At 39.0% G+C, this 26837-nt stretch overlaps 2 protein-coding genes across 2 annotated transcripts; both read right to left on the reverse strand.

Annotated features, from left to right (window-relative positions):
• Nucleotides 1-666: 666 nt before the first annotated feature.
• Nucleotides 667-11698, reverse strand: vamp2 (vesicle-associated membrane protein 2). The gene is made up of 5 exons (XM_061055640.1): nt 11331-11698; nt 6849-6948; nt 6468-6626; nt 5900-5951; nt 667-5622 (listed from the first exon to the last, which is right to left on the reverse strand). Coding segments are annotated over exons 1-5 (330 nt in total). The 5' UTR covers nt 11333-11698; the 3' UTR covers nt 667-5605.
• Nucleotides 11699-14588: 2890 nt separating this feature from the next.
• On the reverse strand, nt 14589-24322 carry mpp1 (MAGUK p55 scaffold protein 1). The gene is made up of 12 exons (XM_061055655.1): nt 24058-24322; nt 20104-20232; nt 19927-20005; nt 19261-19346; nt 19098-19166; nt 17554-17750; nt 17341-17444; nt 17173-17253; nt 16405-16485; nt 16107-16309; nt 15460-15534; nt 14589-15372 (listed from the first exon to the last, which is right to left on the reverse strand). Exons 1-12 carry the CDS (start codon nt 24178-24180, stop codon nt 15196-15198), a joined length of 1404 nt encoding a protein of 467 aa, XP_060911638.1. The 5' UTR covers nt 24181-24322; the 3' UTR covers nt 14589-15195.
• Between the last annotated feature and the right edge of the window lie 2515 nt (nt 24323-26837).

Consider the following 26837-nt stretch of genomic DNA (forward strand, 5'->3'; position numbering starts at 1 on the left):
AAAGGAAAAAGCAGACCATTGATATTAGCTCGATAGGCTTTCGGATAAAATCATTTTAGCTCCAGCTTTTGAGATTCGGCCGGATAGAGAAACAGGGTTTAAGGGACAGTTAAGTAACGTCAGGACAGAATATCAGACACACGGCAGCGCTGTATAGAGGGTCAGCTATCCTTCACCAACCACTAAATAATCTAGCCTATGTTTTGTAGCATTTTTGTGCTAGGTGTGCTATGTCCGATGTGTCCTTGGGCAAGACACTTAACCCCGCATTGTCCATCGGTGTATGACTGGATTTGTGTTCTGCTCTCTGATGTCCGTCGCTTTGGATAAAAGCGTCTGATAAGTGAATTAAAAAAAAAAATACTAGCAGTAGGCTAAAATGTTGATAGTCCTGTGAATAAAGCTTGTTTAACTGGGCAACGCGAAATAAGGGCAGGAATTATTGTATTAGTTATTACATACAGTATGGAAACTGCTTTTACCTACATGTCCTTATACTGGCACTACTAGACTGTAGGTAGGCTACTTATTTTACAGAGGGGGTTTCCGTTCTAACAGCAGGTAGATCATACTAAAAGCTACAGGCAGGTAAGTGTTAGTGACGTGTGTGTGTGTGTGTGTGTGTGTTGGTCGGCAGCATATCAGAAACACGACTCTTAGAAGAGATAAATGTCGAAATGTGCACCTTTATGGCTCCAGGTCTCCATGTAATTTTAAACACACTTACATGTCATTAGGATAAATTAAATAAAGAGCTGTATCTTTGTATTGATAATAAATTTATAGGTATTCGTACAGGTCAGATAAGGTCCCAAAGTTGCAGTCAAAATTGCATCTGCCCATTGTTGCACACCCACAAAGCACATGAAGCACACACAAAAGTACAAGTTGTCACAGGTACTGTTTTTTCCAATATACATATATTTCATGATGTTCATCAATATAATAAGACATTGATAGATTTACACTACAATTATTTTATGTACTTTAGTTTTTCATTCAGTCTCCTCTCCATTACGTTTAGTCAACCTTGCTTAATTTCTAATTCCATACCAAATGACAGCACAATAAATCTATTCAAATAAAAGCAAGAGAAAGAAAAAGATCAAATAAAACTGATCACATTGCCAATGATCCTCCAGTCTTGTCCCTCCTGTGAGGCCAGACAACCAGCGGCAATATGGGCCTTCATCCCAGAAACCCCAGTCCCAAAGAGAAATCAAAATCTTTCCTCAAGCGTAAACCGATTTAAACAAAAAAAAAAATAGATCTTGTAGATACAAACAGCAATCTGGTGTAAACTGTAGACTCATTCTAAGCATTTTGGACAACTCAAGGTAAAAATAGTCATTTTCCCCCATTAATTCCCCATTTGCTTAACCTTTCTCCATCAGTGCTTACACACAAGTATGTGACATCTGGATTTATTACTAAATCAATGCAAAAGAAAAACACAATATTTGGTTAAAAAAAACATAAAGCAGAATATTGTACATTTATAGCCACCCAGTGAATGTTCAGGGACTCAAAAAGGTTCCCTCCTTTTACTGCATTCAGCCCATTTGGTGGTGACAGTAAACGTTGGTTAAAACTCTCCACTCTGTACACTCCAAGGATTTCAGTAGTTTTTAATATCTGTCTTTCTCATGGCAACTTGTATTTTTTTGATCACCACCAAATGAACCTGAATGCAGTGTTAGATTGAGATCCCCGAACGGTTCCCTTAGGTTGACAATAAAACAATATTCTCCTCTGAATCATGTTCCCATCCCAACAACAAAATGAACAAATCACAACAGAAAAAGTGCCACGGTGTTAAAATAGATGCGCACTTCTTTTTATACAGACAATAAAGCAACAGAAAGAGGGAGCACTCACTTCATTTTCACTACTGTGATCAAATTGGTTGAGCACTCACAACGGTCGGATTTATAACACAGAAGTCCTACCCCAATCAGTAGTGTTATTTCACTTCAGTCCACTGTGTGGTTTAATCCTGCAGGATGGCTAAAAGGACCACTTTTGTAACCCTATTGCGATTTTCTATTACTATAAACCATACACTTTGATTAAGTACTTTTTTTGTCATCATTTATGTTTTGGTAAAATGCCAATGCCTTAAACCTGAGGATATAGGAACCCCCTACCCCCAAAACACCCCCATTATACAACACCAAACAAAGCAGATTTTTACATCAGTTTTCTTTATGTTTAACAGCTATAGTTAGTTCATTTCTTTTTCATGTAGGAACTTGGCAGTTAAATGGAGACAGAAAAAAGTAGAGTTGTGCTATTATTAGTTATAGGATCATGTGTCTCAAACTTTTACCTTCAAAGAAGCTCTTTAAACCAGGAATCACATGATCACAGGTGGGCGCTGTATTTTAGATTCAAAGCATGGGGGCCTTATGTTTTGGTTTCATTTGCATATGTTAGAATGGCACACACAAAAGCCAAACTGACACACCGTATAAACAGTGTGCCATAGTTAAAAAGGTCCTGTTATTGTGGATTGATTAGGGTTTAAGATATTTCAAACAGACTTGGATAGTTTGGATAACCTGTTTCTCTCCGCTTGTTTTTGATGGCAATTGGCAGCACAAGAATGGAAATCTGGTCTTTGGTAATCTTTTACAATTTACTGTTGTTCTATTTCAGGTGAAACATGTAGGGCAATCAGGGAAATGTGGGTCGGTTAAGGTTTGGGTCCTTTGTAATAGAACTAGCCGGCAGATCTGTAACCTCTCTGCTCGTGTACTTCAGTGGTCAAGGAAACAACGTGCCCTCACTCTGAGATTTAAGCGGCCTAATCTGTTGGGATAAACTGGGGATATTCCCAAGACAGAGCTATTCTAATACACACATGCACACACATTGATGCACCTGAACACACACAGAAACACACGTATTCACTGTAGGATGCAGTGAGTTTAGCTAAGGGGGGCAGGTTGGTCTTCTCAGCTGGTGGGGAAGATAAAAGTCATGTTGCAAAGAGACAAGGCTACTAAGGCATCACACACTCCTATTTTCAAATTGTGTGGTTTCATGGTCTTTATATCTTCCTTTTGACTGTAGCCTACTGTTAGATCTGAAAGCCTATCTTCTTACAGTTTAGGATTGTAAAGTAATGGCATCGGTAAGCAAGAGCAAGTTGCCTTCAAACTTTAAAATCCTATTTCAGGAGAGCCAGGCATGATTGAATAACTGAGCTCCAACAATTTTAGGGCCGAGATTGCACATTCACAAGTAAAATACTGTGAATTTAGTTTAAACTCCTTTTTAAAATACCAATTTGAGTCAAAAGGATTTTAAGTTTGTGTCATTTTATAGTTAAGTGTACAAGGCTTTAGTTCTTCAGAGCGTTAAAAAACAGGTGTGTCACACTGCGTTCCTGCTCATAAAATAGCCACAAAGGGTACACAGGAGTAGATGTAAAAGTAGGTTGAAGACCAGACCAGCGAGCGCACCACTGAAATAAATTACAATAAGGATAGAAGCCTCTCCCTTGTTGCTTGGCAGTGTATAACGCACAGAGCTGGATTACAAAAAACACAGCAGACGAAGGTAAAGAGGTCAATCGTACTGATCGCACACTTCCTCTTTACCCGTCTGTATCACACAAAAATATACTATAATAAAAATAGAATCTATTATATTTAAAAAAGAAAAAAAGGCCTTAACTATAGGGAGAAACACTGAGACAGAACCACTGCGCTAGCAAAACACTCGTCTTCAGAGTGCTACTATGTTTTTGAAGAATTTTCAGTCATGCTAAATATCTGAGCCTACCCCAAAGTTGCACAACTTAACTCAACTGTCATTTTTTTTCCTGTTCCTCATTAGCCTCTTTCCCTGTTTCTAGATTTGCAAATAAGGCTAAATTATCCCTTTTCTTTATGTGCTCTTCATTTGGAGAGGTTTTGCTGCACAAGGATCTCCTTTGGCCAGGCTATTGACCAGCCCGACAGCGCCATCAAAAACAAGGATGGTTTGTGCATTTTAAACAGATTCCTTTTTTTTTCCCTGCAGTCAGCCACTCCCCCGACACTAACTTCAAGTGTGAGGAGTGTGAGGAGTTTCTGACTGGAAATGTTCTACAGTAACTAATAGAAGTGACTGAAGACTAAGGCTTTTATGTGTCCATGTAGTAATGGGCCAATGAGTATTAATTAATTGTCAATATAGGCATTGGCCCCGCTTTATCTTCATTTTCACAAGCCTGTATCCACAGTTGTATGCTTATGACATCTCCACAGTATACTGTAAGTGTAGGATAACATCAGTTATATTACAAAATAAAAACATTTGGACAGATTGAGCTTTATCCCGTCTATCCAAAACTTACCCTTACAGCTATTAACTAGAACTATTTTTTTCCTATGGTTTGTATGACTGACGTTTTCTACACAAGTTCATCGCATGTATATTTTTTCTTTTTAAAGATACTTACATTTAAATGTGCTACGGTAAGACCATTTGCACTAGACTGCAATGAAGGAATGTTTTCGAAATAAGACACTACGTAATATAGAAATAAAAAAGAAACATCTACAGACATTGGTCAAACTGTACTATGGCAGTATTGAAATAATCAGAAGAAATTGAGGTGTTTGAGCATGCTGAGAGACAGATGAGAGGTGGAAGTTAAAGACACAACAGATGAAAGTTAGTCGATGGAGAAAGAGAAATGACACTTGGATGATTGGGGGTCAGATGGAAAGGTCTGTGGATGATGATTTGAAGGGATACGTTGAACAATTCATGCATTATTTCTTTTTTTTTTTTTAATGTTTGATCAGTTACAGTAACTGTAACTCTCAGAGAGCCTAGAAAGAAGAAAACTTGGATTTCGATGGCATCAGGTTACAGAAATCTGGAGCTAACGATTTGTTATGGGCAGTTTCGTTGATATAGTTGCTTAAATTTTTGTAACTTGATACAACTTTTTTTAAAGTCCAAGTTTTGGTTCTCTGGCTTATTTTGAACTGTCTAAAAAGACAAGAGATGGACTGGATACTCATTTGGGTATTTCCTTAATAAAGTGGAGTTAACTCCAATGTGCAAAATTACACCAAAAAGAGAGAGTAAGCAGGGGAAAGACAGATGATGATAACATGCAATACACACTGATTAATAGGCAGTATTTAACGCTGAAGCATACGTAAAATTAATACAAAAAATAAAAAATACAAAATGCACACACACACACGCACACACACCTACAAAACAGTATATATATCAGAATAAAACTCTACAAAGAACTATATATATCAGTTATGTAACAATTATCGCCAATCATTGTTTCCTTTTCTGTTGTTGCATCGTCACAAGTGTTTGGTTCTCATTATGGCAGGTTAGAAAAGCCAAGAGGACCCAGAAAGGAGACAGGGCCACACACTCACAGGACAAATATTGACAGGGGGTCCAGAGGCCAGGTGGTGGAGGTGGGGGAGCCATGGGGCCCTGAAGGGTTTAGGGGTGTTATACCAAGGCTAATTGGGGAGATATATAGAATCACTTTTTCATGGTTAATTTCGTTATCGATTTGAGGTTTTTTTTCTGTAGCGAGGAAGTTGGGCTTAGACTGGGGTAGGAGCGTCTCTTCTTAGGTGCTGAAGTACACTGTGGAGAAAAGAGATAAGGGTGATGAAGTCTCATTGATCATTTCAAGGAATGCTTCAACAGGAAGATTATATAACATCAATATGACAAATCTTTTATAATGTGTATATAAATAATATGTTTTCAAGAAAACTATCTTTTTCTTTCTGAAAATATCAAATATTAAATACAAAATATTGTGTGTATAAAACAGAAAATGTAAAACGTTTTTGTTGTTTTATGTTAAAAGACAACATTTTTAAATCTTTGTGCACAAAATAGTTCAATAGAATCTTACCAATAATGACGATGAGGACAATCACGCATATCACGCCCAGGATAATCATCATCTGTAGTCAGAGGTTAGACATAGCAGGTTGTTAGAAAAACAGACGAATGAAACTATTTGATCCTGTTTGTAAAACTAATTCTTGATTTTACAAATAATGAAAAAGAAAGGCAATCTCAGCTCAAACCACACAAAACATTCACTCACTTCATATTTTGAATCATTCATTCTAACACATCATTTGTCAACTGTTGCATAATCCTCAGTTATGTTCACTTCACTGACTTCAAATTGCAGCACCCCTAACCCTTTTTAAACACTAATGCCAGCATGAGTGCAATGGCAGTACAATCACAATCGTGTTACACCATAATGATCCAGAATCTATTTGTAAAATGGCAAAATTATATTGATATTCCTGAAAACAGAAATTATGCATGTGGACAAAGAATATACATAAATCAACAATTATGATTGGCCACTTATTCCTAAAGGTTAGCATTTAAACGAGGCAGTTTAAAGCAGCTTTCATACAAACACATTAAGTATTAGACTAAGCATGTGTGCATGTCCTCACCTTGGCATTCTTCCACCAGTATTTATTCTTGAGTTTTGCAGCGCTGGTCTCAAACTGAGAGGCTCCAGCCTGCAGGGCATCAGCCCTGTCGTCCAGTTCTGACAGCTTCTGATCACGCTCCAGAACCTTATCCACGTTTACACGCATGATATCCACCACCTAGGGAGAGACACGGAGCAATATAGTGTATCAGGGCCGCATGACTCAGTGTGATTGTCTAACAGGATGAAGCTGTTGTTATTTGGTCTGAAAATGTTTCATTTACATGTCTGATAATGGTTTGTGTTTTTCAGTTTGTGCAGTGTGCAAGCAAGCCGAGAGGACCACGTTACCAGTAAGTGACCAATGAGTATACTTAAGCTCTAGTAGGCGCGTACTAACCTCATCCACTTGTGCCTGTGTCTGCTGCAGACGACGGTTGCTGGTGAGGTTGGGAGGCTGATTCCCTCCCTCTGCTGCAGGGGCTCCAGCTGGGGCAGACCTAATGATACATAAATAAAAACATTCAATATTGATACAACATACATGTGTCATTCATCACAGATGTAGAGGGGGGAGGAATGATCACACAGCATTGGTGTTGGAACTCATATCCTAAGGTCATTACGATGTGTACTTAGCCCCACTTATGCAAAGTTATTCTTATGTACCCTAAAAATGTGATAAAGCAAAGACATTAAGCTTTGTATTGTCATAAGAACACTCTTTATTATGTATACTCTGTTATTTTTCATTCACTTATTTGTCTTTCAGTGTTTTGACTCATGAGTGTGGTGTTATGGACAGTGCTAGGAGCTATAAGATAACAGAAATGTGTTGGAGACACATCAGAAGAAAAAAAAAACAACTCACATTTGAATGAGATAGAGTTGTTATCAGTTCTAATTTGTATATTTGGAACAAATCCACACGTTATCACTTAAGAGTCCAGATAATTACCTTCAATCACAGAAAAAAAGACTCAACTACTGCAGGCTCTGCAAAAGTCATGTAGATCTGTCATGTCATGTTGTATTGTGACCTACATAGACTTATTCTTTTAGACGCACTCTGCGCCAATAATGACCTCAGGGAGAGGCAGGCGGTGTAAGCGACAGTGTCATGTACCACTAAAAAGTGAAAGCTCTATGAAGAATGTCTCGTCTTTATGTTAACACTTTCCTGTACCATTGCTTTTTAGCAGTGAGGGAAAAAGGTGACCATGAATATAACAAGTGTTTATGATAATATCTAAAATATCAATATTATATATACAGAGACTTGCTTTTGACCAACAGTAACATTACTTTTGTTTCTCGTATTGTTCATTTTTGGGTTTGAGAGTTCTATGTGAATCCTGTTGCATCAAGCTGCTGTTATTGTCTATAAGTAGAATAAATAAAAACCTTTGTGAGTGTGAGGTTTAGGTTCACAACACAAACTGCAGAACATCTATACAAACAGTTAGTGTTAGAGCATCAAAACCATGGAACACAGCCACATATCAGAGCTGTGCCACAACCACCTGTAATGTAAAGGAAGAGGCAGACTATTTAAAGTAATCCATTTCACCATATATACCTGACTGTTGTCACAATGCTCAGACGACAGTAAAGAGTAATGCAAGAAAGCCTGTCTTAATGCATTATCTTATGACATATAGTAATACATAAAAAAATTAATTTGATTAAATATTAGAGCGATAAAGATACATAGTCTTACATTTAGGCCAATTATGTTACATTCTTTAACCTTTAGGATAGGCCAGTTTTCAATACTATCAGGTTTTTTTTCGGCTCAGGGACTTTTCACTACAATTCATTTTTATTAAGGTTCAATCTGTAAAGAGCCTTTTCTATACTACTAACTGTGGATTCATTTGTTAATTTTTTGTTGTTGGGGGGAATTATTAAATCATTGGAAGCAGCATTGTCTGATTTAAAAGATAAAATGTAACTTTGATTATCATCACTGATGCAGAATGGACAGCAGGCACAATTACAACCACACATAGCAAGCACAAAAACAACCAACAATGAACATACGCCAACCAAGACTATTCAAAAATGATCTGAAATATGATATGATCATCTCTACTGCCTGCTATCACTTAATTTTTAATAACGTGCACCTTAATCAGTTCAAAATCTCAAGATTGAATCATAAACGTTTTTCAATTTGATGTTGTAGCAGATACAGAGCACATGAAACAGGCCGTAGAGGATTAACATGCTTGCATGTAGTTTCATGAGGCTCAGTATTCAGTAGGCACTATTGCTGTCTATCCAGATTAATCAATAAAATAATAAAAGCTGAATGGAAGAAACAACTAAGGCTGTAGTATCTTCTAATGAATAAACCTTAGTCGTAACAGCGTCACCACTCACGTGAGGCAAAACTGTGTATAAAGGTCACCTTTACATGCTCACACATCACTAATCCTCTAACAACAACAAATCCTTTGAATAGTTGGCCTGATGGTGCTGGTGGTCCCTGCTAGCTGCCTGCCAGCCGTAATGAAAACTGCCAATAGAAAACACTAAAGGCAACATGCTAAATCTGTGTAGAACAGTGTCTATCATTATTTGTCCTAAACATGTATATATTTAGATATATATTTTTGGAAAAAAATTACCAGAATAGAGTTTTATTTTTAATGAATAGTTCAACTGTGAATCAGCGACTGTGTGTCTGGAGGATCATGACATTCACTTTCTTATACTCACTCCTATTCTATTCTTATGACTGTCTGCTTCTTTTCAGCATGGTGTATCGCCTCAAAGCATTAATGTATGCAGAGATTTACGCCATCATCACCTCTGAACTGGCACCAACCAGGAAGAGCTGCTAGAGCTGTGACAAGATTTATCACCAGCTTCCACATCCTGTGAACACCCCTGGCTGTGTTAGATTTTCCAAAAAAACAACAACTGGATGCTCAGCACCAAAATGAAGCAGTCTTTTCTGATCTTGGCTGGTGCAGTCAACAGGTAATGTTGGTGGGAACCCTGACCTGGTAAACCTCTTTAACTTGTCTCAGAATCTTTCAAAAGACATATTGGCAATACATTTTAGCCTTCACATTGATCATAATTGTCTAAACCTGCAGATGATGTTTTTGTGCAGTCAACTACATGGATCAGTTTCTCCCTCTTCTCAGGGCCTAACATGTTAACTTACTCATCATGTTGGGTTGGCTTGGTTTTACATTCATCTTTCAAGCCCAATTCTTAAAAGGGTTTTAAATACATGCTTACTATACTCAAACCTATTCAAGAAAGATCTCATAAAGTCTAGTCCTGCAGTGTACCAAAATGAAAGGTCTGTGTAAGGTTTTCAGGAGCCCCTTATGAAATTAACGTGTATTTTAAGGGTAAATCTGTAGATGAAATGCTATCCTTCTTTGTCCATTTAAACTAGCTGCATACCTGTAAAAGAACACAAATACAGCTGGATTCTGTTTGGGGTGGCCCCTGTCATGAATACGCACGCTGTCTGACTTTGAGCACTGGAGAGCGACATTTCAGCACTGGACAGCGCCACAGCAGCTCAGACCTGAAACTGTCTGATCCCCTGCCTCACTAAACCAGTCTGTTTGATGTTACCGAGCTGGATCCTATCCCTCAACACTCACCTCTTTCATTTCTCTTTCACATTTCACACACATATACACAAGGCCTACACGATGTCCTGTAAAAACATCACGTTTCACGACGAGCACGACGGGGCCTGTAAACACAATGAAAAGCCTACAATATAGAGGGCGGGGAGGTTCCTTATAATGACAGCCATGATTTTAGTGACAAATGAGACTTATTGCCCACAGAGGCAGTGTTACCACCCATTTTAAAAGCATGTCGTGAGTTGGCACCATTTTCTTTGAACGTTTTAACTGCTTGCCATGCAAAAAACTGTCAGAGGAGACGGTCACGGCTATATTTCCTTAGCTTTCGTTTCCCAGGGACTTTATGTTTTGTTTAAAACAGAAAGAGTCGAATAGGAAATTTGAAGGAACATTTCATTATTTGTCCCTGACAACGCAAACATGATGCATTTTGGTGAGATGTAGCTGTCCGCCCTCACACGACAATCGACGAAATACAGTAGGAGGCTAGGCTATCCCCACCCCCCGCTGTAGGTTGCAAATATCACGTAAACTAGGCCTAAGCCTACTTCAGAGCTAATAATATCATCGTGTATTAGACGGTCTGTAGAGTATTCGTCGAATAGTCTCAACGCGTTCAGGGTTCAACATCATGTCCTTGCTATTTAAAAAAAAAAAGGCCTAATCATCACCTGTTCTGTAATGACAAGAAAGCAAGGGCAAGAAATGTTCATAAAGGACCGAAAGACTTTTATTGAAGGATATTTCCCCCTTTTGTGGTTTTAATTAGCCTGTGGGTAATCACACAGACTGGTGTCCTTTTCAAAAGCAAACCAGTCCAAACTGGAAAAAAATGTGTGCGTGCTGGCTCCGGTGAAAAAGCAAGAGACGACTAAATAAAAGAGACGTGCGATAAATACGGAGCTGGTTCGTCGTGTTACTGTCAAAATACAGATAATTACGCGTTGAATAAGATTTAAACCTGTAACGAGGTCTGCTTCAAGGTTAGGCCAACACGTTAGCCACAACACTTCGGGTCATATCAACAGTGTCAATTACCCTGAAATATCTAATTCGACGACAATTTATTACAATGACAAACGGAGGGACGTGACACCAGAACAAATAACCGCAGAATTAGATGGCAGGGATACACAGGAACCCATTCAGACAGCGTAAACCCGAATATCCTGCTATTATCGGTCGCCAGGGCAAAAACTGACACGCTAATAAATTGGCATCGGTCGAAATAAAGAGCTTTGAAAGGGTGTTGTACTTACATGTTCCTGGTTGTATTGGCTAGACAGCTGTGCTGAAATCCGGACTGGAAATGTTAGCGTGTGCTAAGTGGCTGGCAGATGGATGTGGATTGCCTTCTGCGCTCCTCTCTACCCTCTGGCACCCTTTGGTTGGTTATTGTGGCGTTTCCCTGCCTCTACAGCCCAGGAGGATTTTCTGGCTTGTATGTGCCGCTTAGATATGTCCCCACTCTACAAAAAAAACACCTTCCTTTATTCTTCCTATTTCTACGGCGATGCGGAACCTGCAGGCTATTTACTAGAGCCTGGCGTTGTCAGGGTCCGTGCAGTAATGAAGATGTAATAAACAGCCGCCTGGATTAGGTGGACAAAGATGGCTCTGTGACGTCAATGAGACGAGTTTCATGTTGAAATGGGTGGCCGGATACTTCAAACACAGCGCTCTAATAGACAGGACAGCGCTGCTTTCTGACGATGCTGTTATTGTGGCGATACGCACATTTTCTTTACATGCATTGCATGTTTGGACAGAGTTAGGGTTTAAAGCTGCTTTAAATGAGCTTAATATGATTACAAGTCTGTGTGTCAACAAAATGGCGTTCCTCGAAAGGGGGTGTGGCAAGCTTCGCAGTAGACGCTTGGTTATCATTGATAGTAGGCTGTGCATTGGGATGTATAGTTGAGAGTAATCTAAATGCAATTAACAAACTGTCGTTGAAGGAATTGGTTGGTCGGACTGAAACAAACCTGCTTTACATCCAGGCACTGTAAATTCTTAGTCTTGTATAATAAATGTGAGGATGGGGGTCTTCTAAGGCATCTGGGCTCAGGCTCTGACTTCTTTGCTTCCTGAGAGGGGTTTCCCAGGCAAATTACAATAAACTCTTATGAATAATAAATATATAAATATCAAAGGATTAAGATTTGTCTTACATGGTTAATACCCCCTTGTGTGATGTAAATAAGTGGATGTTTTCATTAAGATAAGATAAGATATACTTTATTCATCCCAGCAGGGAAATTTAGGTGTTCCAGCAGCCAGCATACATACAAACACACAACACAACACATATATACATACATATCCCAGCCATACAAAAAAACATGAGCCCACAATACAGTTTGATATATGATATATGCAACTTACTTAAGATAAGTCTGTTATGACTAGCATATTTTAACCTCTCACAGCAATAAGTAATTATACAGATTTATATCTGTTTCTGAATTCCTGTGGCATAAATAAGTGCTTTGGTTGATTGAAGTGTTATATTCACTGTCAATGAAAGAAATACATGATAAAGATGACAACAATTTGAGGAAGTTCAAATGATATTATGATTGTAATGTCTGCACCATGAACCCGAAACAAGCAGAGGCAACTCTCCACTAGTGCAGGATCCAATCAGTAATCTGTACATCACTAGTCATCGCTGAGTTTTATCCTTGGCCCTGCTTCACAAGACAGCATTTTTGAATCCCTGCGTACAGTGACTCTGATGAAAAATGTTGCATCATCAGTCTGTTGATATTGTAAGAGATACTTTATTACATAATGTTGGAATAATCCCTACTCAGGTTAAATCCAATAACTCAAACATTGTGTGACATATTGAACCCACACGAAACCTAACACATCTTTTGGCTGTTTCTGAAGTATTAGTCTGAAAGGTACAAGTAGATCACAACGGGTTTGTCAAGAGTTAGTAAATCCACTCTCAATTCCACTAGTGAACTCCTGTTAGACAAAATACATGCAAGATTCCCCCCCTGACATATAGTGTTGTCTTGCTTGTAAGGAAAATGAAAGAATACATTGTTTTCATTTCTGTCTCTGCATTGACTAAACTTCATATTCTACGCTAATGTGGTTAATGAATAAAATAATAGGATTACATGTTCTTCTTTCTGCTTCACATGCTGGTTAATACATTTCAATATCATCAAAGATCAGAATAAAAAAGGAGGAAAAGACTACACAGGAAGATCGGAAAATAATGAATAAGAACTTAAGACAATGAAACAAGAAGAATTCAAAGTAAGGAAAAAAAAGAAGTGAAATTACAGGCCAACCAATCAAAATGCTAAACACCAGACAATTTACACATTTCTGCTATTTTAGGATTATTCTCCAGCTTCTGTGTGACCTTAAACATCATCCGTAACTGAACCTCATTCAATCACTATTGCCTTATTTAATCTTTTTACTTATTATTAGGCTTTGCTATTACATATCTTTACTGTATCTACTTATATTTTGCGACACAGTGAGTGAACATTGTTTTGCCGAATGATGAAACAAATGATACTCTGACTGTATGTACAAGTCATGTATGAATTGAGTTTTTCAATAAAGGATGTAGGTTTCATCGTTTGTCCTTCAGGTGATGTCTGACTTAGAGAATATTCCCACAGCCCACAGGGTGGAGCCATAGAACCACTTGGTTTCATCACTGACATCCCTAACTAATATGAGCAGAAGCTACCAGCCCCCCCTAGTGTGACCCCCCTTCTCCTCCTAATGGTTGTGACATTTAAGATAATCCCACAGTGTTTGTATATCTTTAACTTTAAACACCCTGTTCATGTGTGGCATTGTTGTGGTTTGGTAATCATTCAACTTATTTACTCCTTTATATCCTATTTAAATGTTGACTGAAAATAGAATAGTTATAGTATTGTATACTTCACTCACAGAACCAGATGTTCTGGGTAGGAGCTGTAAACAAATCTGTCGTCATGTATTACCTGTAACGATTTCTTCCTGACTGTAGACGAGATAAGAATTGTGAATGTGTGGAAGATACAGATGCACTGCTTGTATTGTGCGGCTCAGACATGCACGTCTTGATCTATAATTGATCAAAGCATCCCCCTGGCTTCTCCTGAAAAATGTAGGCAGACTCGAGCCACTCCTGCCCCACAAGTCCTCTGGTTCAAAGTCTGAAATGTTGTAGAGGGATCTGAAGTGAAGACAATTCTACTCAGACATGCTGAACCACAGACAGCAACAGAAAATAAAGTCTACAACAGAGGAACTGGAAAGATTTGACTCAAAACAAATAAAAAATGTCAACCTATGGACTTTTTTTTAAATTTCAGTTAAGTGTATTGGATTTGCTCTATAATGATATCCCCATGTGTTTCCCTGTCTCATGGATCTGGTTGATGAGGTTTTTTAACTTGGGATTATATAACATATATACTGTCATATTTGCCATGAGGGCTCTGGAGCAGAACATGCATGCACATGAAAAACAGTCAAAGAAGCAGTCGAAACAGAGTTGGGAAATTTATTTCTGTTAAAAGTGCCTTTACAGTACCCCATGAGGTATACAGTGTGATGAGAGGAGACGTGAGGTTGTCAATGGCTCACTAAAGATTTTGTGTAGACAGTGTTATTGTTGAATGGAGTTACACTTAATGTACGCACAGTTTCAAAAAATCTCAATTTCATGGCACAGTCAAGCAAAAACAGAAAAAGAAAAAAAAAAAGATGATGAATCCAGAAATCATGGTTTAATGGTAAAATCCGGACACTTCAAAGTGAGGATTTCATTCACAGTTGTGGTCCTATTTTGCATTTACTCACAATCCAACAATCACAAGCACGTGCCGCACCAAAACGATCCCTTAGCCACTCAAAGACCTGAAGCAAAAACGTCTAAACATCCAAACTAAACATTCCCTGTGAGGCTCTCCGCTTCTTAATAAATCTTTCTAAATATTGCTTTTTTTTTTTTTTTTTGGATTCATTGGTGCAAAAAACGGTCTGTGACGATTAAACACGAACCAAAAGTAAACCCACACGCACCTGGGACAAACTCATGTAAGGAGTGATATTGCACTGCTTTTCATTTACTAAAAGGTGTTACACTGACGTCTGTCAGTACACCCACGACACAGGCACCCACTGTGGGGTGGAGGTGGCCTGCTCCATGGCCTCCTCCACGCCTTTCACACTCTCGTCCACGTCGTTGTTGACGAGAATCACGTCGAAGAAATGTCTGTATGTGGCCGCGATGGCTTCCGACTCTTTCTGGATCATCATAAGGTTTTCTGTCTAAGAGAGCAAGACACAGAGGGTTAGCTGTTGTCTCCAAATGGAGATTTAAAGAAATGAATCAAAGCTAGAGAAGTTCTTTAGTACCTGGGCAGCTGTAGTGGTCGGTGCGATGAACACGACAAGAGGTGCAAAGTCAGCAGTCCGCAAGACTTTCAAGGTCTGCGTCAAAGAAGGAGAAACAATATTTTGTTATGCTGATTAATTACATGGGTGCTTCTTCTATAGGGAGAAAAATACCATGCCACCTTTACCTACGAAATGCACCTGAAATTCTTAAATAATAACAAAATAGTTCATTTAATTATTTCTTGTTTCACTGCATGCACTCTATACTAAGACTGTTTCAATCAGGAGCAATTCAAAGTAGGAGAATACACCTTTTACTTAACCCAGGAGAATGACATACAATAATAAACTCCAATGTTTCACTCTTCTTAACCAACAAACAACAGCAGTGGAAAATGTTGTTAAAATGACACAGTAAATGTTGAGATGTATTTTTTGTCATGAGGTAAGGCTAATGAGTGCAGACGATGAAACAGGAAGTTGTATTTCCAACTATTGGGTAGCTTAGCACTAGTTTTATACTTTCAAACAACTCAAAGAGCCATTAAAAGTCACCAGTTGACTTGACAAATTGACTCGGTCATTTTGAGACGATAGCCCAATCTCCTCCAATCACAGCCTTTCCTTGAATCTTTCGTCTCCAGAACAACCTTTGTAAAGCTAACCTGTGGTTCTATGTCCAGCACAGCGATTTTGCCCTGCTCTTGGATCTTCTGGATGGTCTCGATTTTGGTTCCAAACATGTTTCCCTGGAAGCTGCCGTACTCCAGCAGCTCGTTTCCGGAGATGCACTTGGTCATGGCGTCATTGGAGATGAAATAATACTCCTGTCCGTTCTCCTCGTCCTTGCGCTGCGGTCGGGTGGTGTCTGCATGGAAGTAGTTGAGATACTCAGCTTTACGACACTTCCTCAAACTAAGCTGTTCTTGTGAAAGAAAAAGTTATTAAGTGTTATCTACTTACGTGGGGCAGGGTAGGAAAACTTCTCTGGGTATTTGGTCAATAGTGCATTCTTAATATGGCTCCTTCCTACACCCGGTGCACCTAGAAAGAGATTCATTTTTAATTTTAAAGGACATTGTTTCTCAAAAAACTAACCTATTTAAATGTTGCTACCTTATCATGCCCCCTTCAAAAGTTAAACAGTGTATTATAGTTGTTCAAATTTGCACGATGTGTAACAATTACACAAAAACACGTGACTCAAAATATATTACTCTTTCCAGCTCTCCCTTTTAAAAGAGACTCTGAGTTCATTGAAATAAATCTGGTCAAAAAAAATTAGCATTTACTTGAAAATATGTACCAATATTACTTAATTTATTCACCTGTCAATAGCATTTTATTTGAGTGTCATTGTATTACACTAGCAGTTCTCTTTCACCAGCAGAGTGTGCTTTATGGATTACAACAAGCTTTATCACTCTCCAGAGTGTAAAGCAGTGATGTGCAGTTACTTTCCAGTTAATTGACCATCTTGTCTTTATTTTATATCTTTTCAACAAGTGTTGATAACTGCGTTTTAGGGATCAACACAATAAATGTCTGGATCTATATCTATCTATCTCTACAGATTGAACATAGATCTAAGAAAGATTTCGGCCTATAAATCAGTATCAGATTTTTTGTCTCCCTGATATCGGTATCGACCCCCAAAATCTCATATCGGTCGGACCCTACTTTAAAGAATTGATATCCCTAACAAATTATAAACCGTTATAGGACACTTACCGATAAGCACCAGTGTTTTCCTGTTAAAAGCAGGGAGCTGAACAACCTCCTCATAAGAAATGACATCCAGCTGGTCAAAAACTGCAAAAAAATACATAAAAATGCTTTAGACAAAAACAAAATTGAGAAGAAACCATGAAGGAAAAATGAGTAAAAAGAGTTTCTTACTGGAGCTGTGTTTAGCCAGGTACTTGTCTTTGCACTTCTTTTTCTTTCCAAACGGGCTGCAGGACTGGCTGCCCTCTCTGGCCTTGCTTTTACTTGCCACCCTCCTGCCGAGGGAGAGGAGATTGGGGATTAAATTAGTTTCGGCTTCTGTGCCGAAGGACATTTTGTCAGTCTTTGTCATGTCAGTTTGGCATGTATGAGAGATCTGTTTACCATTCCTGCAGCTCTGGGGAGGGGATCAGTCCAGCAAAGTCTGCAGCACCGCTCTCCACTCGGCCCTGCCACCAGTTTGGGTCCTGCTTGTTGATGATCTGAATGATGTCGCCGGTTTGAAACTTCAGACCTGCTTCTTTGCACGGGATAAGGTCATCCTTGGTGGGGTCATAGTCAAACTGGGCCCTCATGAACATCTGTAGATCAGAATCACACAAAGTATAACTTTATCCTCGAATACAACAATTGTTCTGTAGATAGTGTTTGTCAAACTGGGAAGTTTGTCCTATCATATCCATCCCATCAGTCTCTGGTAAATTCTCTGTATTTATTAAAGCTGATAGACTTTACACATGAATGTTTCGGTTCACCTTTGAACTTATTCCATTCCTCTGAGCTACAACAAGACACTGACATGTAAAGGTAGAGTTAGAGCTTATAGACAAGGGTGTTTGTCTAAATAGCATTCTCACCATGAATACTCATAGTAGAACTTTCGAACATGAATATTGTTTTATTCTGAAAATGTTATTTGGAAAATTCACCCTTAAAAAGAATTTAGAAGCTCATGATGTGATCTTTGACTGCTCAACTCTGATTTATCAATTCTGACTGCTGCTGATGTACAGATAGGACGGTAAACTGAAGCTTTTTTTTTCAACCCAAAACAAGTTTGACCTCTGTTAAATAACAGAGTCCTGGATAAAGGAGTCCTGTTAAGATCCACCAAGTAGAAACAAAAACTACAGATTTTGTACTCCTCTTCTTCTTTTTTTTTCTTTAGAGCAAAGTTTATGTGCCAACCTAAGCTGTCAAAGATCACAGCAGGTAACAGGTAAATCCTCGGTACCTCATGAGCTCATGAATATTTGTGGTTTCCCAAAGTCGCTCCAGCAGTTTCTCTACACATAAAAGGATAAAAACACACCCACTGATGACGATCAGTACGATCAGTGGGAATACAGGAGCGGTCTGGGTCACCAAAAATGAAGAAGAACATTTGAAGTAAGTCTACATACTACTGGACTACAAGCTTTTTAAAGACTGCCATCACTGACCACAGCATGAACCTAATTCAATAATAAAATCTTTTAAAAGCAACATCACATGCTGTGGTTTATTCATTTCTTGGTGGCACTTTCATTAAGACTTTCTTCATATAGGTTGTAAAATCGATAGCACACATCCTGCAGGCTGCCATTTTTAACGGTACAGGAGGATGTGATTGGCTGCCGGAGAGCATGTGATGAGTTGTGGCCAGCAGATGGCAGAATGAAACACCCTAACAAAGTGTTTCAGGTCAAACTAGCAGAAACTAATGTACTATTTTCATATTCACCTGGTATGTTCATTGACTAACAGAAGATTCACCTAATAAAGAACAAAACGCTTTCAAAAAAGGAAGTTATGGAGGAAATTAAGCTAGTTTTCTCGGTTCATGCATGTAAATGAGAACAAATGTGGCACAAAATGCATTCACAACTGAAGTACAAAACACCACAACACCAAAGCTGAGAGCATAATGCTGCTGGTCGTGTTATTACTTCACAGGCTCGAGATCGACTCTGCAGGTTGGGAATGATCTTCATCGTCACGACTCCATGAGTTTCTTTCTGTAAAAAGAGATGACACAGGATTACTTCCTTTTTTTATACACCGATCATTACACAAAGATTTGTGCCAAATAGTTCACTCTAAACAACTTACCAGAATCTTTTGTAGCTGATCTACTGTTTGGTTTGTCACAGTTTTCCCATTGATTTCTGCTATTTCATCCCCTTCATGTAAGGACCCTGGAGGGAAGAAGAGTCCAGGAGAAGTGTAATAAATAAAACACACTTTGAAAAAAAGCTACTTGAGTATTATGTGTCCTCCTGGAAACAAATCTAAGACATGTAATTTAAGAGAACTATGAGTCAAAATGGCAAAAACTGCAGTAGAAATTGTTTTTTTGGTCTCCATAGAATTACAAAAAATGACATAATGAAATCACCTAAACCATTCAAGTCCAATATGTTTGAAATATTTTCACTTTAATATCTCACTTAAAGTTTATAGATCATCTTATTAATGGCTTTCTGAGTTATCAAGGTCATGAACTTTCTTACACACACACACACACACACACACACACACACACACACACACACACACACACACACACACACACACACACACACACACACACACACACACACACACACACACACACACACACACACACACACACACACACACACACACACACACACACACACACACACACACACACACACACACACACACACACACACACACACACACACACACACACAGCGGGTCAGAACTCTCTGCCCACTAACACAGGAATCTAATCAATATGTGATGAATCACCTTGTCTATGGATCATTCCCCCGTGCAATATTCTGGCCACTGTGCACCTTTGTTTGTCGTTCAGCTTCAGAGTAACCCCCTACATAAAAACACAGAGTCAATGCTGAAGAGTCAGCCACACACATCGCATGTATGACAACATGGTGTTAGTGTAGAGGCAGATCATTTCGTATATACCATTGGCTCGGACGGACTCTTCTCAAATTCTACTTCTTTCATCTTGGTCAGCTCTGTGCTGTTCATGTGTTTGGCACTGCCGTTGGTGTAGACGTCTGCTCCTTTGTTCTCATAGGTTTGCACAGTCGTCTGTAAAAAAGAAAAAGAAGGGGAGGGTAAAGTTTGGATAAAATGTATAGTTTGTTCTCTTTTCTCTAAAGGAATAAAATCGATTTTAATTTCCTTTAAGCAAATAATTCACCTCATCTTCTTGAAGATTTTAGAGTCAGACAGCTCAGATCATTTCACTTTCCAATAACCGCACTGAAAGCTTTTTTTTTTTTTCTTTTGCTAATGTGTGCTAACAGCTATGTTTCATTTGCAGTTTCAACATATGTTCAAGGTTGAAAATTAACCCGGCGTTAGAACACCTCATTAACCCCGTCCTGTGATCTGGTCCACCAGGTTCATGTGGTCATGGAGACCACCAGTGTCATCAGGTGGTCATCACCGACGAACATCAATGTAAGGACGCTAAATCCTCCTGCACGATCTAAAGTGAAGGGTTTGAATTCATCTTCAAAGTAGACAAATAAGACCCCGGAGACACGATTTATGCTGCTGTTATTAACTCAAGGAGTAGTGTGAAAGCAGAAAAACCCCAAACCTCCAGGACATTTCAACAAGTCTATAGTTCTCTGTTCTCAGAGAAGAAATGCACCTTTTTAAAGCAACATGAGAAAGAGCTCCTCCGACTAACGAAGGCAATGCTGTTAATGTAATACGGGAATGTATTAGGTTGAAGATAAGATAATGTGACTGTAATGAGTTGTGATTCCTTAGCAGTAACTTGGTATTCTGTGTATGGCTCACATGTCTAATATACAAGAATGTATTCACAATATTATATGGTTTAAGGGTTGGTCACTACACTGACAATCAGCTGCATCAGCAAAAAACTTTCTGAAACATCAGCAAAAAATAAATAAAAGTATTATCTATACTTCAGAATCAGCACTATAATAAACCAATAAATATCCTTATGGCCCTCCCCCTCGTCCTTTACGACTGAAACTCCTGTTTAAAAATATGTGCTGACTGTGATTTGATGTGGAACAGGGGCAGGGATTTCAAAAGAGTCAAACGATAACAGACTGCAGCAACCTGATAGTTATTTACCAGCTCGGTGCTGTTCCATGTCAGGACTGCACAGTACCAGGAGGGAGAGGACTTGGATGCTGTCCCACAGACAACAGATGAAATTACATCCTCTCAGGAGAAGAAGCTGTACTGCAGTTTTTTCGCTGCAGATACAATCACCAAACAAACACATATCCATAGCTGAAACACCCAAACACTGATTTCTATCTCCAGAAAAATCCAAAGGGTGTCACGACTTGTTATTTGTTTGTTCCTGGAGCAAACATTTCATATATTGGAGGTGCTCTGCAGGCAACAGGAAATTAACTTTGTGAATGTGTGGTGGTCTTATTACTAACTTAATGACAGTGCAGAAAAGGACCAGAAGTTGCTCTTATAATGGCATTCATGTGGTTTTCCTCAGTTAGAGTGAATATTTGTGGTGCCCATTAAATGCAGTGATAATATTATATTTTCCTTATTAGAGCAGCTAATGGCTCAGGGAAAGTGACCAGGTCAAACAATCACACCTTAATAATCTGTTTTAGCACAAACCTGCTGAAACAAAGGACTAATTCCCTCCCTTAATCCGCTAACAGATGATGTCATCCCTACCACTTAATGCTAAAAACACAAGATTAGATTAATTAGCAGTTAACGTCAATGATTTGAATGTTTCATCATGATTTCAAGAAAGAGCTCCACCAACTCTTATCACTCACAGTGTCATAAAGACATAAAAACACGTGATGATTAAATAGGTAATCATCTGGCCGGACACAATGACTTCCAATCACGGCTAACAGTCGACACGTGTTGCTGTGGCTACGGGGTCAGGAAGCCCCTCTGACGAACGTGAATGCCAGTTTTGGGCGTGGAAGAAGCAACAGGATAAACAAACACTGGGGTGAAGAAAGGAAAGAGCAGAGAGCTTCCTGTTCTGGATCTTTACACGTCATGTGTACACATGAGGTTTGGCTTCGTTTGAGTAGATTAAACACAGTATAAGGAGGGGCGGGGGGGGGGGGGGGGGGGGGGGATTTAAGATTTAAATGTAATGTAATCAGTATAGAATCTATACTGATTACATTACATTTAAATCTGGCTCTTCATTATCTACACTTTCTCTACAGATAAGCAGCCTTTCATAAAACATTAATAATTCTCTCTCTCTCTCTCTCTCTCTCTCTCCCTCTCTCTCTCTCCCTCTCTCTCCCTCTCTCTCCCTCTCTCTCCCTCTCTCTCCCTCTCTCTCTCTCTCTCCCTCTCCCTCCCTCCCCTCCCCTTGGATTTAGAGGTGGATCTATTGAAGGAACACAGCAGCAGATCAATATCTGACCTTAATGAACCTCTGTCTTTTTAAAAAGAAACAAGCACAATGCTTCAGAGGCCTGTCTGACAAACTCGAATGATCACAGATGCACAGATTTTGGATCATACAAAGATATCTGGAGTTTTTTTTTTTTTTTTTTAAACCGCGTTAAATAGTTAGTCTTCTATGTATGTCGGGGCCTCGTCAGACTTGTCGAAACTTGTTTGGGTCTTAACAAAACGGCTTAAAGAACAAGTTTAGGGTGAAAGTCTGAACAAAGAACTCTGTAGTTTTACTTGAGTTTGAATGCATGAGTGGCTGTCTAAAGGGCTAGTGCACAGTGAGCTTGAAGTGTGTCCTCGGTGTGAAGCAGAAAAAGAAGCCTGAGGTGCAAAAACACAAGATAAATAAAAATCCACATATGTACTATCATAATGAACCAAGACATGACAGTAACACTCATCAGCTGTTTGAGATAATGGACCATGTGACCCCACTTAAAGTCACTGATTTGAAAAAAACAAAAAGAAGAAGAACACACTATCGAGATTGTAGCTCAAGGCTATTGAACCGTAAACTGCTGATGTCAGGAGAGGAGTTTCCTCCCTTCACTGTGGCTCAGTGCTGACTTTTCAGATTCAGAGAAGAAGTTTAGAACAAAGACCTCCCTGGATAATAATGCCTGCCAAACTAATGCCTAGAGTTAGAGCAGGGTTGAAAGTTTTAAAAACTCCTCTGTGGTCCCATTAATAAGATGTTTTAAAGGTTTAGCCTGCAGTCGGTGGTTTCAGGATATAATCAGGGCTTGAAGACGTGTTTACACCTTAAAGAACGGCCTGGTCTGTGATGGAAGTAAACAACATGTCAGGTGACATTAATTCTTCAGCAGAAGTCCAGAATGGCCTTGAGGCAACTTTACACAACAGCACGCTTAAAAATGGACTATCATTAACTGAGAACATTGTCCCATAAAACAGGCTTACTGAAGTTACTTTAGGATTGCTTTCACTGCCACATTTGAACATGTTCACATTTCTATTTATGGGATTCATGTATTAGAATGTCTTTGGGATTTACAGCAGGTTTACATCAGGCTCTGTCTTATGATCAGGGTCACAGCTACAAAATATAGATCCTCTGACGTGTTTCCCCACTCTGTCAAGTGATTTCCATGAGTAGCCTCGTTTTGTGGGAAATGCAGAAGTGAAATTGTCAATGCAATGTCTACAGAGTCCCACCAAAAGCTGACTGAGCAGTCCTGGACATTGCAGTGGTTACTTACACAGCCCTGTTGATCTTACAAGGAAACATCCACATGCAGGCTGTAGTTCTTTGTTTAAATAGATCCACACACTCAGTTGCTGTACATAACATAACGGCGATCTATTTTTAGAGACATAGTGGAGGAATAAACACACGGTCATGTGCCCCATCTCTGCTGCTGCTGCTGCTTCCCGGAAGCAAACGTGAACACTAAAACCTGGGGAGCATAAACAAAATAAGGTTAAATAACGACACCCTACCTTGTCAGACTTTGGTTTGTTTTGGAGGAGCTGCTCCAGGTACAGGTCGGAGAGGGCTGTCCGGACGCTGTTCACAGGCTCCAGTATGACAGCGGGTTCGTTTTTATTGGATTTTAACGTCATCTTTCCCTGTTGGCTATAGAGGAAGAAAAAAAAAAAACCCCGGTGAACCCGACGTGCCCCCGCTCAAGGTCCGCAAGAGGGCTGGTCACAAAACGCTGGAAACAGCTGATAAAGGTGAGATAATCTAAAGTGAGATAAGAGTCCAAGGTTCTGATCAGCAGACAGGTGAGGAGCATGAGATATATGCTGCGGGGACACCGCTGACAAAGCAAGTAAACATGTAACTGACTGCTGCTCGCAAGGGCTGGCTCACGGTGCGTTCAGGGCACCACTGTAAGCTCCGAAATTACGCTACGCAAGTTGTTTACGTTGCAATGCTTTGAAGTGCTTCTGCACCGAAGTTAAAGCACAATAAACCAAGTAAACTGGGCGTTTAAACATATTTTCATTGGACTAGTCGAGGCCTAATGTGTACGCTAGCTAGCACATACCCTACTATAGGCTAGGCTACCTATGCCTTATACGTTTATTGTCCATTTGTGTTGTGCATCTACTCTTTATTGATCAACAGGCTAAATAAATGAAGCCTGTGAACTGTTGTCAGAGGAGAGATAAGTAGTATCCCTGTTTGTTACGTAGACTTTGTCACGGTTGACGCTGTTATTTGACGCTTTCTCGCGTTTTATTGTCTCGTAAAAAATGTGTCGTTAGTTAGACTGTAATGTCACATATCTGCCCCTACAAACTACACGTTCACTACCTTGTTTCATTTAAAGCCCGGAAGACGACAAGGAACAATGAAAACATTTAAACCAGTAATGATGACACAGGCTTAAAACAAATGATAGCTTATGTAACAAAAGTCGTTGAGGTGACTCATCAAAAACAACCTGAATTTGTATTTTCCTTAGGCTATTTCTGACCGTTCTGCAGATTCAATGAAAATATTTTGAATTTCCGACTGTACGTGGATGCAGCATTACCGCAGCATTCCCAACAGAGCGGGACTATCGAGGAGAAGGGAGAAACATAACGGAGGCATAGGCCTACTGGTTGAGAACCAAGCAGCTCATGATTAAAGATGACAACATTTAAACACATGTTGAGAAAGTAGGCTATTCTGCAAACGATCCGCAAACGATTTCATTAAATTCATTTCCGGGCAGGCATCTTCGAGCCATCTGGAAACTGTGTTGTACCCAGTCTATGGCTGTAACATGCACAAGCGGGTTTAGCTTTATGAAGTGTAACAGTGAAGTCAACAGAGGGGGGCCTTGTTTCAGATGTTTTACAGACAGAGGAACCAGCTTTTTCTACCATCAGTCACAGATGCAATATTATCAATCAATAAATCAATAAATCAATCAATCATTGTTTGTATGGCGCCAATTAATAACAAATGTTAGCCCATCAAGACACTACAAAAGGAGCAGAGGTCTTGACATTGTTATGTTATTAACATTAAATAAACATACATTTCATTTTGACAATAGTCTGACTTTTAGAATAGTTTATGCACAGATATACTAAAAAAAAATGTTCCCACATAATGCTTTCAACAACCTTTTCTGACTTAGGCTAAATGAAATGTAAGACATTTTCACAGTCTGCGCTTCAGGCTCCTGACACAACACAAAAAAAGAAGAGTATATTTTTTAATTATTTATCAAGGTCACACTCAACAAAATAAAGGGGGAATCATCAGTTACCAGAAAAGACATACAAACTTCTAGTAACTGGTAAGCAATATTATCGAAATGTTGGTTATACAGTGACGTTAGAACTAAGCCCTTTCCTCTTCCACACAGAAAACTTTAACACAAAGTCAGACACAGAGTGGTAAAAATGATGGGCTGAAGGATGTTGCGTCTTTAATGTTAGACTTACTGATATTCATGCTGTTTGCGTGCCTTGTCATGTTTTTCTATTAAACGTGTGATTTTGGAAACCCCAGTGTGCAGGAGGACAGTTTGAAATAGGCAGGTATTTTTGAGTAAAGTAAAAATGTTTGTATACAGGTGATCTGTGTAATCTAAAAGGCCAATTTCCAGAAGGGACTCCAGAGGGAGCCAGTTTGCAGGATTATTTCACTTACTCTACCACTGACTTTCCACCATCACAGTAAATCAGTGACCTTGCCCGACTCACGAGCTACATTGATGCAAAATGTCCCTTTCTTCCCTAAAGCTATTACCTTTTGAGAAAATGGATATTAGTTACAGTTATTAAGCGATTAAAATCATTATGTAAGGATCATTTATTAATAACCTAATGCAACCACAAATGTCAATTAAGTGCTGATAATAAAAGTACAGCATTAAGTTACAGACAGCACATCGCTGACAATCTGTCCCTTACAGCACAACACACTACATTTTGAGATGGATACACAACAGTTAGCTGATAATCAATTCATTGATGAGACTTGCAATAAATAGTTTTTGCTGATAATGTTCCCATTTTTAAATAATTTTTGGAATTTCATTTTTCAAGTAGGACTTTAAAGAGTCTCAACCCCCACCATGATTTTGAAATCTGAGATGTATTTTGTAAACATCTTAAATTGATTTTCTATCATCTTGAATACAGTGTTTTAATAATCATTACTACAGTACTACATCAAGTATTAAAGTATTGAATAACTTGTCAAAATGGTATCTGAGTTCTGTAACAATGTAAGCATACTTGTTTACTTTCACCTCTGGTACGGCTGATCT

The sequence above is a fragment of the Labrus mixtus genome, chromosome 14 (genome assembly GCF_963584025.1).
Source record: "Labrus mixtus chromosome 14, fLabMix1.1, whole genome shotgun sequence".
NCBI lineage: Eukaryota > Metazoa > Chordata > Actinopteri > Labriformes > Labridae > Labrus > Labrus mixtus.

Excerpts from the sequence above, each read along its gene's own strand:
- vamp2 (XM_061055640.1), bottom strand. Across the intron at positions 6,627-6,848 it reads CACAGGCACAAGTGGATGAG|GTGGTGGATATCATGCGTGT; the intron begins GTTAGTACGCGC and ends GTCTCTCCCTAG. Across the intron at positions 5,952-6,467 it reads ACTGGTGGAAGAATGCCAAG|ATGATGATTATCCTGGGCGT; the intron begins GTGAGGACATGC and ends CTCTGACTACAG.
- mpp1 (XM_061055655.1), bottom strand. The coding sequence starts at position 24,180 with ATGACGTTAAAATCCAATAAAAACGAACCCGCTGTCATACTGGAGCCT. Across the intron at positions 16,486-17,172 it reads GAAAACACTGGTGCTTATCG|GTGCACCGGGTGTAGGAAGG; the intron begins GTAAGTGTCCTA and ends ATCTCTTTCTAG. Across the intron at positions 16,310-16,404 it reads GTTTTCCTACCCTGCCCCAC|ACACCACCCGACCGCAGCGC; the intron begins GTAAGTAGATAA and ends ACTTCCATGCAG.